The following is a 12,440-nucleotide window of genomic DNA, read 5'->3' as shown; positions in this document are numbered from 1 at the left end:
ACCCTGATTCACATAGGAACAGAACTCTAATTAAAGGATATAAATTTTCAATCAAGGCCATTCAACTTTAACAATGGTCCAAAGAGAGGCATGAAAGGTATGGAATTGCAACAAAGGCAGTAATCAATTGTGAAATAAAATATTTCTAAGTAAAATAAAGAACAAGTTGTGGTGCTTTTGAATATTATATGACAATTAATGCTTTTTTATGTATATGAATTTAACATGAAATAAGATGTGTATTTGTTTATACATATTTACAGTTGTACATGTACACATGCTATGACGAAACTCAAGGTAAGTAAATACGAATGATGACTAAATAGATTTTGAGTACAAAAATTTCAGTTGGATGGAAGCATTGCAATGAACAATTCAGGCTGTAAAAGCTGGGGGCATAGGTTCTATGCACCTGAGTTGAATTGTACATTGTCTGTCAAATCTACATATTAATAGTTATATTAGGACCACCAGCATCCTCATCTATTCGGATATCTCTTCTCTTAGGGGGCTTGACAAGGAGGACAACTTCAGACTCAACCAGAACAATAACAATGTGTGCATAGTAATTTAGGGCCTCAATGGTTCACTAGTTGATATAGATAGGATTCCCCGAATTTTATTTTAATTAAGTACATGTAGATATCTATTATCTAGCAAGTTTAGCTATTATTCTGCTGGTTAATATATGTGTATATAAGTGTTCAGATTAAGTAAGAGGGGGTCAAAGGCTTAAATAAAGGAAATAAATGAAGGTCAGGCCGTTTCTTCATTTGGAAGCCGTCTTCAGTGTATATGAACATAATTATGAATTTTTCTAACAGGGCCTGTACCTTATTTGAGTAGATTTGATGATATCATGATAACACAATAAAGACACATACATTTAATGACTTCTCACCCCTTAACTGCATAAAGGCGTTGTATTTTATATAGTTGTGTTCAGTAAATGAAAAGTTTTGTACCATCTTAAGTTAACATGAAAAATCAGGTAAACTTATTTTTACTAAATTAATTATATAAACTATTTCACAAATGTCGATAATTCACACAGAGATTAATTTTAGCACGGGCTTTTATTTCCTGACAATGTTCTTTAAGACTTATACAAGAAGAAAATCTTTAGGTATTTAAATATTAATTCTACAAAAAAAAAAGACTATAAAATAAATAATAATTTATAGGCTAATCTAATCAAAATTATTAGTAAATTAACATTTATTCCTTCGAGATATCTTTCTCAACAGGGAAAGTGAACCTCAAAATAGGAAATGCAACTTCAAGTCCCTGAACTTTTACCAGTTTTAACCAAGTAATTCAGTTTCGCAAAGGGATGAGGGACAAATTTAGGAGTTCTTTAGGTGCTAAAGTCAATGCAGGCTCATTTGAATAAGGCTCGCAGTGCTGGTCTTTCTATGTATTTTCCTTATGGCATATGCTGTATGAATGGTCATAATAATAAATAAATCAACAAATAAATAAAATAAAGTGGGTTATAATGAGACTTCCAGTATAAGGTTTAAAATGGGGCTTAAATTTTTGTCAGTGTTGGTTTTTGCTGTGTCTCTACGTTATTAGATACAAAAGATTTGCTATTTTCACACAGATAAAACTTGCTTCAGTTAAAATTCTATATTCACAAATTTCAAACTCATTAAGGATAAATTATTTAGGTAACTGGTTTTATTCATGTGGAATAATAAGATTTTAAAAATAAATAAATAAATAAAATGAAAGAACCGCATAAGGCGAGATTTCCTAACTGCTTAGAGATACAAATTGGGGGGGGGGGGGGTTAGATACATATTTTACCACAGTCTAGATTATAATCTGATCCATTTCCTACAATATTTTCTTTTTAATAAGTAGGCGCTTACTGTTAGCTTACACATATGCATACCTTGGGGGCATTTCTTCATTGAAAATATTAGTTCAAACCCAGTTGCCATTCGCATGTAATATGGTATGTGTTTATCCCTCATGTGAGCAGTTAGCTGAATTAATTTCTATTTACACATTAATCTCATATGGGATTAAGATGCTTTAGTCGGTGCATATGTACATGTAGTTTTCATCCATGCATCAGCTAATGGGTACAAATACAGGTTACTCCTACATGTATAAGAGCCTCGGTTAACGTCCCTACGCTCCTTATGTACCTCGGAGCCAAGCCAAAAGTATCTTGTCGTCAACCTCTAGCATGCTGGAGTAAAATACAGGTTAGCTAGGGGATACAAATCCACAAGTGAGTAGGAGTTAACGTTTCATAGTGCTAAGATTAGATAAACTTCGACAGCATTTTAGGGTATTATAGAAAGGATAGGTTTACACTAACTTAGCACATTAATTTTCATGCTCTCTATCATAAATCTATTTTTTACAGCCTTAAAAAGAATTTTGAAGTCTATATTTTTAATAACCCTTCCATAGCATATTTTTGCAAGAGGAAAGGGGGGGGGGGGGGTCCCTACCCAAAATTCCCAAAGTAGGAAGCTTAAGGTGTAGTTAGATCATGCATGCCTTTTTGATAGAGTATCAGCTGGAAAGGGATTTAGAATAAAGGTTTTAGTCATATGTTCCTTGCATGTCTTGTGCAGTCCATCTACATTAACAAATGCTTAGGGGTAAATACAAAGTACTGTAAAATCACATATTTTCGTGGGGTCAAATTTTCGTGGTTTGAGGAAAAAATGTTGGTTCGTGGGGATTTGATTTCGTGGATGAAGAACTTTTTAGTAGTTGTGCATATGAAAATTTACATTTCGTGGTGGACATAAATCCGTGGGTGTCTTCATACCACGAAAACAACGAAAATTAAACCCCCACGAAAATTAGTGATTTCACAGTACCCTATTGTGTTTCTTGGCTTGAAAGGTGAATAGTATATACAATATTTAATCAATTTTGCATGGTCTTCGGAAGAGCTTGGTTTAAAAAATAAGTAGTACTTAGATAAGCTCATCCTTCAGAACTGGCAAGATACATTACAAAATATCACAAAACATGTTCTGCGCTTGACAGAGTGGGAATGTGAACACTTAAAATTATTGTCTATAATACAGGAACAACTTAATCATCCTGAAGGGGGGGGGGGGTTAGACAGTATAGGTGCTCATTCATCTTGTTTGTAATCTTTGCAGGAAAGTATATTACAATTTTTTATTTTCAAATGACCAAAAAAATGATATGAAATAAAATTCAAATGGATAAACCAATAAATTAAAAAGGGGGGGGGGGGTAAATCTAGATAAGACATATTTTCTACTTTATTTTCTTACATTAGTCCAGTTAGTTCTTTCTTTCTGACTAAGTAAAATAGCTGGATATGAGTAATAGAAATAGAGACCCAAAGCAATACCACTTCGAAAGATATAAAATCAGGGAAAAGGGGGGGGGGTTAAGGCACGATAAATTTGAAGGGTAACCAGATTTTAATGCAGCATAAATCTACGGGTTGGAAATGTGAGAGAGTGATGTTCACGATGGATGGGTTGCTGAGGGTTTTGAGTAGGCTAGGGGTCCATGGTGGGTGGTTAAATTGAAGTTGCCTACCCCCACCAGGTGGCGGTGGGCACCTACGGTGCCCATGTGGCGAAATCGTCACCTTCAATTTAACCATTGAACTGTTGATTTTGTTGACTTTTTGTGGTTGATGTTGATATATGTGATGGTTGATGTTGATATATGTGATGTTGACTTTGAAAATTATATCTTATATAATGTAAATCTAAAGCAAAATAATATAATTAAAAGACAATTTGTGTTAAATGTGTCCGTAGCACGATTGAGGTCAACCCAACGTGCTACTTTTCCCGTCAGGGAGGGCACAACTATGTTGATGTTGGGGGTATGCCATTTTGCCGGCTGCCCCGCTGTTGTGTAGACCACTGTGGACAATACCTGCCAACTCGAATAAAACATTAAACTTAAATACTTAGCATTTGTTTATTATATATAGGTCTTTGATAATTGATTTTTATTCATGTTTTTTTTTCAATCAGATTTATAAGGATTCATAAGGAAAAAGCTTTGTGACAAAAGAGACAGAACAACTTAGAGATTGAATTTTACATAGAGAAGCATATTGCATAAATATTGTGCAAGGGCAACTTCACATAAAAAAAATATACAAATATCATATAATTTTCAAATAAAAAGATTATGGACATGAAAATCATGTGAGCCACTTTTCCAATACTTTGCTTTGTTTATGATAAAAGCTTTAAACAATGTAATCTCTCATTGCGATGGAATGAACGGCAAACGTCTGAAAAGCTTTGACTCTTTCAATATTTTGGGTAGAGGAATGTCGTATATTGTGATGTCGTCATCAAATTCTTCTCCATCCTCGGCCTTCTCACCAATCATTCTTTGCCAAGCTTCAATTCCTCGTTCTTTCAAAGAACCTTTGTATAAAACAAGGACATTCTTTAGTGAAGTATTCTAAGCTAAAGCATGCTTACAAGTAAGAGTTAAGTGTTCAAGAAGGGACTTGATCCTTTAGCTGACTCTACCTGTTTTTAACCGCTAAAATTTTAAAGTTTATTGATTTAAACTTTATGTGGGTTAAAGTTTCCTTAAAATGTATTACCGCAAATGCAGAATTTTTAGCGAGGATTTAATTTAACGATCTAGATTGCTAAAATCGAGTATCGCGTTTTATTTATACATGTAATTTCTTCTTTGGTGAGCATTTTGAAAACGCCAAAATTACTTGTCACTTAAATTTTAATACCAAATTTTAAGGACAAATCGCTGAAGCTGCATCTCGGTAAAATTTCCACTTTTTCGAAATTCTTGCATACCTCTGACGGTGTTATCCAGAAAACAAGCCGTAATACCCCCGCATAAGTTAGGATTAACCATTAGCATCCTTATAACACTATCAGCTGATGGAGATCCTAAAAATAGAACATCAAAGTCTTCAGTTAATATTGGAAAAAGTGATTTTTATTAAATTCATATTTTCGTTAAAATTTGGAAAATATTTTGGCAACTATGAGCTACAGTTTTGATTTTATTGGACTCAAATTCATTTCATCTGGCAAGCGAAAAAAAAAATCATTGTTAGTTTATAAATTGGAAAGAACAAGTTGATGCAAACCTGTTTGAATAGCATCGGGGTTGGTCTCTAACCAGTATGGAATCATGAGCCCGAACAAAATGGAAGTTCCAATAATGGCAAGATTTCTGGACGAACTTAGTGAGACAACTTGTAGATTAGACAGGACAACGCCATTAAACATTCCAAACATCACAATCAGCGCTCCACCCAGGACTGGGTAAGGGATGGTTAGAAAAATCGCAGATATTTTTCCAATGAGTCCAAAAACGATGTATATAAAACCCACCGTGATGAAAACGTCTCGGCTAGCCACCTGTTTGAAAGAAAAGCAACCGCGGCATTTGAAGAAATAAAGGTTTTGGATCGAAGTAGTAATTCAATTGCAAAAATCAATTCAGGTATTTTTTTATTTTACTTTTGCTAAATGTTTTCTTATAACCAATATTATATATATATATATATATATATATATATATATATATATATATATATATATATATAAATTTGAAAATTTCACAGTGTCCGGTTTTTATATATGATTTTATATGATACTTTTGTAAATAAAGTAACCATTGTTTGATTTTTATATATATATATATATATATATATATATATATATATTTATTTTGTTTTCAAAAAGTATCGTAAATGCTTTCAGTGCAGTGTTTATGAAACAAGCATATCCAACTCATCATACTTTAGTTACTCCAATTGCACCAATATTTCCCCCAAAGGTAGTTGTTGCATGTCCACAACCTAGGAACCCCGCTATAATACTACACAGCCCTTCAATAAGGATTCCACGGTTTACACTGTGAGTAGGGGGCGGTGGCACATTGGACATTTTTGCGCATGCGTAATAATCACCAATGGAATCGAGGATTGATACAATGGTCCCTATCATAAATCCCGCAAAAACACTCGTGCTGAATGACAGGGGACCAAACTGACCTACATTAAAAGAAGAGATAAATAACAATCATGAAATGGCTAAATATCTTTCATGTTTTTAAAACAATGGTAGAGAAAAAAAGATTTGAAGGAAATTGGTTGGTGGATTATTAGAATAATTAACTATGACTCGGGACAAGCCCTCACCACAGTTAGAATAAGTCCCATATACTTGCAATGTAGCAAATCGGAGCGGATCCGCTCCGAAATGATTTGAAGAATACAAAAAGGCCTGAAAATAACTACCAAATTATCCAAAACAAATCTATTTGAGGATGTATCAGCCTTTTATTCCCAAAAATATTCTCCACGAAGACAAACATTCAATTTTTTTTCTCAACGCATTTTTCTCTTTTAAAGTTCACTTGCCTTTTTTACAGACGGAAGTCTCTGGATTGTTTGCAGTAAATGCAATGCAATGAGTACGAGTTATCTTTTGCTACATTACAAGTTCATGGAACAAATTCTATCATTAAACCAGGTCCGTAGGATTGATTGATTGATTGTATACTGTTTAACGTCCCTCTCCAGAATATTTCACTGATATGGAGACGTCACCATTGCCGGTGAAGGACTGCAAATTTAGGCCTATGCTCGACACTCATAGCCTTTGAGCAGGGAGGGATCTTTATCGTGTCACACCTGCTGTGACACGGGGCCTCGGTTTATACGGTCTCATCCGAAGGACCGCCCCATTTAGTCGCCTTTTACGACAAGCAAGAGGGTACTGAGGACCTATTCTAATCCGGATCCCCACGGGGCTGGTCCGTAGGACAATATCATTTTAACAATAGATCGCTCCATCTAATTGGTGAAGACCTCGGTAAATCAAGCCTATATGGTACATAGTCACCCACTTTATATTAAGGTGATACATGTAACCCTCAACAACTTCGTCTATTGATTTAGTGATTGTATATTAACGTGCTGCAAATTTTGTCCTATACCCGGCACTCAGGATATAGAGCAGGGAGGGATCTTTTTTCGTGCCAGCACCTACTGCGACACGGGACCTCGGTTTATACGGTCTCATCTGAATGTCCCATAGTGGAATTCGAACTCGCGACGTAAGGATCAACTTCTTACTTCTCAAATATTATGAGATACGCATTGAAACTCCTCCTAAGAAAGTGATATGGTTGAACATACATGTACATCAGTGAAAAGTACTTTGAGAAGGAAGAAACTAGTACTAGTAATCAGATTACACATTGTGTAAAGAAAAGGTCTGATTTCAGAGTAAAATAGGTTGCACAGGTACTGAATAAAACAATTTAACTGTATAATGGCGAGCTTGATTATATCACATTTCCATATCACCGGTACGTGTATATAGAATTACAAATCTATATTACCGGAGAATGGTACAATTTATCTTTTAAAAAAATAGGTGAGCTAGCACCGTAGCAATATTTGAACACAGAAAGGAAGATCCGTGATCAAGTGATTTATTTTGCTGAATTCTTTAATTTTTATCGAGGCTGGAGAGTGATAAAGTTATTATTGTTTTGTGAAGCGTATTTTATAGACACATAGGTAAAGAAACAAGGGGTGTGGGGTGGGGGGTGACCTATTTGAGTTTTGGTGCAACGGAACATATATGACCTTTACTGGAGAGAGGGGGTGGGGCTCTATATAATATGAAGAAGATGCCGATTGAGACACTGCATGTATATATGAGCTGATTTAAAGAAGAGAATTTCTTGGCAATTTAGCAAAGAAAATACATGGGAGTTGAATGGAATATAGAAAATAACTCAAAGTGTATGTTGTATAAAGAAATGAGTTCCGAATGTGGAGATGTGAAGTATCTTGGTCCTTTGGGTCATCTTTGTCAAGATATGTTAGGTTAAAAGCCATACACATTTTTTAAACACAAATAGTGGATTTATTCGTTATTTTTAGTGTAAATTCTTGCTTCTGTTTCTGGAATTTGTAAGATTGGCTGAATTGACCAATCAGAAATTAGAATCTATCTTTGGTTGTGCTTAGATTAAAAAAAACTCCCTTGTCATTCTTTAGAACAATCAGAATTTAAAATATTATAGATTATATGAAATTATCTTTAAAGTGTAAGCTACACAATAAATGAACAGTTATTTCATGCTACAACATGATACAACGAAATTGTTATCGTACGGTCTATCTGTAGTAGTTTTCACAATTTTCCCAGAATGCACCACCATGGCGGCCGAGCATGCGTATTCAAGGAATTTGGACTAACGTAGTTGCTAGCGCTCGAGAGCACTAGCAAAAATGAGGGCGACTGGATTGTTAAGAAATTTTCAGACAAAAAGCAGGAGAAAAGGCGACGTCTTTTTAGTGAAGAGTATGATGTTAGAAGCAAATATGAATCTTGAATCATTTATCTACATTTTATGACAAATGAAATCTCATACGTTTATGTAGGGACCTACATGTATATACTGAAGTTAGTGTATAGGTCCCTCATTAATGTAAGAAAATATCGGTTGTTTACCCGGATAAGGAACTCGGAACCACGCAGATTTTCTGACAGCCTCCAATCCGGTATCAGTTCTGGCCAACTTATCATCTGGGTCAAAAGCTCCCACCGCTGTCATGACGCCACAAACAAACCAACCAACCAAAATCCCAATCAGAATCTGTCGGGAAACTTTTTGTGTAGTTTTGTTGAAAAAGAAGGTACAGTATATGCAGGTGCATCACAAATAAAGTTTATTTTAGATTTAATATTTTTGGAGGAATAGATAAATGATAAAAGATCTTACTGAATAAACTTGATGTAGTGGAAACCAGAGAATGTGAAACCCCTTCTTTCTCGTCCACATTGGTATTGGTGTTTTGCGATGGCTGAGATACAAGGATAAAATCAGGGAAACAGCAGTTACCCTAAGTCATAGAGAAAAGTGTTTATTTATACAGGAAAAAACTTGTAATTGTAAAAAAAAAGTAAGTTTCGTCTTTCGATAAAATGCATAGCTTGTGCTACTAAACTGTCAATCACTTGATCACTTACAACAGTGCAACTCCCCAGTGTACTGACGCAAATTTGACGCATGCTCTGACGATAAAGACGCAGCTTAAAAATAGAGTTGGAACGATAGTGATTGGCCCTATGAATTTCAGAAGGAAGCTGACCAAACCTGTTGCTCCAATCAAAAATTGACAAGTTCCAGCGGCAACGAGGCTTCCTTGTAACTGAAAATCGGCAAAAAATTAAATATACATGTAATTTCTTTAAAACATTGTGTATTATTTGCACAACTAAGCCCCTTTGATCAAGAATCATCTAAAGCTTATCAGTCAAAATCTTTATTTTATAATAACGTTGTAAAAATTAAATAGATCAAAGTTGAAATATTATTCAAAATTGCTTCAAAAAAGTGCATTTTTTCCTGCGAATTAAGGGATTAATTCAATCATTTTCTAAAATTAACATTTATCAACATTTATTTGTTGAAATTTCGACGTACATATAAGTTTGTGTCGAATATATGATCCTGAGGCCAGGATATATCAAAATCATATATATATATATATATATATATATATATATATATATATATATATATATATATATATATATATATATATATATACAGTCAAACCGCTATCTCGATTTCGAAAGATTCGAAATATTGAGGGTAAAATAGAGGAACATTTAGTCGTTTGGACTTCTATTGTTGACAGTGTATACTGCAGTAAAAGGGGTATCAATGATATTTTTCATGTCAATTGAAACACAAATCCCCCCTTTTTTGTTTTGAAAAATTGTCTTTTTCTGGGATGTCTATTTAAGAAATAAAGTCCGCGTTTTCATGAATGTTGCATAATAACCTCCGAGGTCGAGAAATGTTGTTTGAAAGATAAAAGCCGAGGCGTTAGCCGAGGCTTTTATGTTTCAAACAACATTTCGAGACCGAGGAGGTTATTCTGCATCATTCACGACAACAAGGACTTTATTTCTATTCTACTAAGGGCGATAAATACGGCCGAATGTTTCCTCTATAGAGAAACGAATTAGGTCACCATGTCTCGATTACGCTGTTCTATTTAACACCAGAGATAAATTTTGTTGACTTACCTATATATGGAATGCAGACGATTTGAGCTTTCGTTGCATTAAAAATAGTCTTTTTAAATTACGGTAGGAATATGTATTATAACGCGATTTAATAATTTTCTGACCATTTTAAACTGTGATACTTACATCTTGAATGTTGCTTAGAATGTATTCTCTATGGTTTGCTGTAATTGTAGTGTTTACAATTGTGGAGTTTGATTCTGAAATAATCCCAAATGTCTTTCTTAAAAATTTTACCATTTCAATAAGGAATTGTGCCACTAAAAAACTTATTTAAAGAAAATTGAAACAAAACATTTTGACTATTAGATTTTATGGAACCTGTTCAGGTCTGTACAATATATGTTCATAAATATTTATGATGTCTTTCTTGGTAAGTTACAGAAAGGTTTTCATTTTTTAAAAGAAAATTACCAGTCGGGAAACTTTTCATACCCATGATGAGAAAGCTTAATATTTACTTTAAATAATAATTGTAATCATCAGCTATTTTAAAGGGGGCAAATATAATCATTTCCATATCTTTACAGTTTTCCAAATCATTAAAACGATTTAACTATAATTGATATACATTAAAAGATACATACATTGAATACTTAGCATAAGAAATACTTTAAACTAAGAACTAAAACTGATCTTAAATCTTTACCGGAATCGAAGTCGTCATTAAAACTGCACCTCGTCTTGTCCAGAACTTGCATAGCTAACAGAGGGATAAGAAAATCTCCTGCAGCTCCTTGAAATAGAGGAAGTCTATGGAAACAAAATAAATATCCATGAAAATATTAATTCCTGAAAAATAAACACTCTTAAAAATTACACATGATTCATTTTATGTTGTTTTACATGTATATCGCGTTCGAGAATTTTGCAGTTATTTAGAAACGCCATCATATACCGGAAAAGCTTCCAATTTTGACCTTTACTTTGCATCCGGGGTCATTGGGCAGTGAGGAATCTTTAACGTGCCAACACATGCTAAGACACAGGACCTCGAAGTTTAATTTCTTATTTTGAAGGAGTCGCAACTTTCAGGTCATGTGCCAAGCGCATATAGCAAAGGAGCAGTTGCTACCCATTTTTAATAAACTTATGTTAGTGTCGGTCGTAACTCGAATTCACTACCTCTCGTTTACGGAGCTAAAGCTTTACAAACTAAACATGGTTTTTACCTGGAACCGACGAGACTCATCAATAAGGTACAGACACCCGACATCAAAAGGGTAGAACTCAGAAGTGTGGTTTTAATGTCTTCCATGTGAGTTGCACATGTCACATCAGCTACCAAAAGGGAGATCGCCATGTTCGCGGAAAGGGAAATTAAAGTGTGCTTGCAAAAGAAAGAAGACATTTTCTTAAATGAAAAAAAAAAGATTAATCGAACATTATAATCTGTCTAATTTATAATCCACTGAGGAATGTTTTGTCGGAAAAGGAAAGGCGTTAGTTTCAACAAGGGAAAAAGTATGTTTACACGGTTCTTTAAAACAAGGAAAAAAATATTTAATTTAAAATAGGTTCCGAATGAAATACGTTTCACTTTTTTCCCTTAAATACATTAAATGTTCAATATATTGAACTTTGCTTACGTGGCAAAGGTAGTTTTAAAAGTTGTTATTAATAGTTTAACGGAACAGAATTATCTCTTTAGTAAATTTCAATGAAACGCCAGAATGTTCTTAAAATTTATATTTTGTTATTTTGCTTACAATTTGAAATACATATACAATACCTGTAGACCACAGAAGATTGTCAGGTATATCGGGGGATGGTCGGAGACTTTGTACAAAAGTTCGTTTTGTCGTTCATCTTTGATTTCCACTACGGCCTCGCCTTTCTGCATTCGTGATTCATCCATTAATTTTTCCGAGTCTAACAAATGTTCATAACTAGTGTCCACTCCATTGTTTCTAAATTTGTCGTCATCTTTTAATGACATTTTTTTCAACTTGGAAAGCAAGATGGCCCCCTGATTTTTGCAAGAAAGTAACGACACGCAAAATGACCGGATAGATACGTAGATAGATTGTAGAAAGCAGTCAGTTGGAGTAAATTTCTAATGACATGCAACTGCACGAATGTTTGCTCCCGTTCAAAAGCGTGATTAAGAAAATCTTTGTTAAATGATATATTAAGTCCCTAACACACCGATGTACTTATGCCAGTATGCTTAATGGAAAGAGGTTGTGCAGAAAACTGATTGCACATTAATCAGCTAGAATGCACATTTTCAGCTCATTGATATACGCCCTAATCCTGGACAGAAACATCCAAGTAGCTTTAAATATTTCACAAAGATGATGACCTGAAATTATACGAGTTTCCATACGACACAACTTTCTCAACCGTACATTGTAT

The 12,440-nt window shown here is 34.2% G+C and overlaps 1 protein-coding gene across 1 annotated transcript; it reads right to left on the bottom strand.

Annotated features, from left to right (window-relative positions):
* Nucleotides 1-4,141: 4,141 nt before the first annotated feature.
* On the bottom strand, nucleotides 4,142-12,054 carry LOC134248698 (solute carrier family 23 member 2-like). The gene is made up of 11 exons (XM_062731098.1): nucleotides 11,815-12,054; nucleotides 11,255-11,412; nucleotides 10,732-10,835; nucleotides 10,209-10,282; nucleotides 9,015-9,196; nucleotides 8,767-8,887; nucleotides 8,496-8,640; nucleotides 5,763-6,016; nucleotides 5,105-5,378; nucleotides 4,806-4,901; nucleotides 4,142-4,406 (listed from the first exon to the last, which is right to left on the bottom strand). Exons 1-11 carry the CDS (start codon nucleotides 12,019-12,021, stop codon nucleotides 4,240-4,242), a joined length of 1,782 nt encoding a protein of 593 aa, XP_062587082.1. The 5' UTR covers nucleotides 12,022-12,054; the 3' UTR covers nucleotides 4,142-4,239.
* Nucleotides 12,055-12,440: the final 386 nt, after the last annotated feature.

The sequence above is a fragment of the Saccostrea cucullata genome, unplaced genomic scaffold (assembly GCF_032062105.1).
Source record: "Saccostrea cucullata isolate Sc308-1 unplaced genomic scaffold, CSIRO_AGI_Scuc_v1 ctg164, whole genome shotgun sequence".
NCBI lineage: Eukaryota > Metazoa > Mollusca > Bivalvia > Ostreida > Ostreidae > Saccostrea > Saccostrea cuccullata.
Note: the sequence above shows the minus strand (reverse complement) of the source record. Positions and strands in the feature narration are given on the sequence as shown.

Coding starts and splice junctions, on each gene's coding strand:
- LOC134248698 (XM_062731098.1), bottom strand. CDS start 12,021: ATGTCATTAAAAGATGACGACAAATTTAGAAACAATGGAGTGGACACT. Junction 5,379..5,762: donor GTGCAATTGGAGTAACTAAA/GTATGATGAGTT, acceptor TCTTTCAAACAG/GTGGCTAGCCGAGACGTTTT. Junction 4,407..4,805: donor TCTGGATAACACCGTCAGAG/GTATGCAAGAAT, acceptor TTTTATACAAAG/GTTCTTTGAAAGAACGAGGA.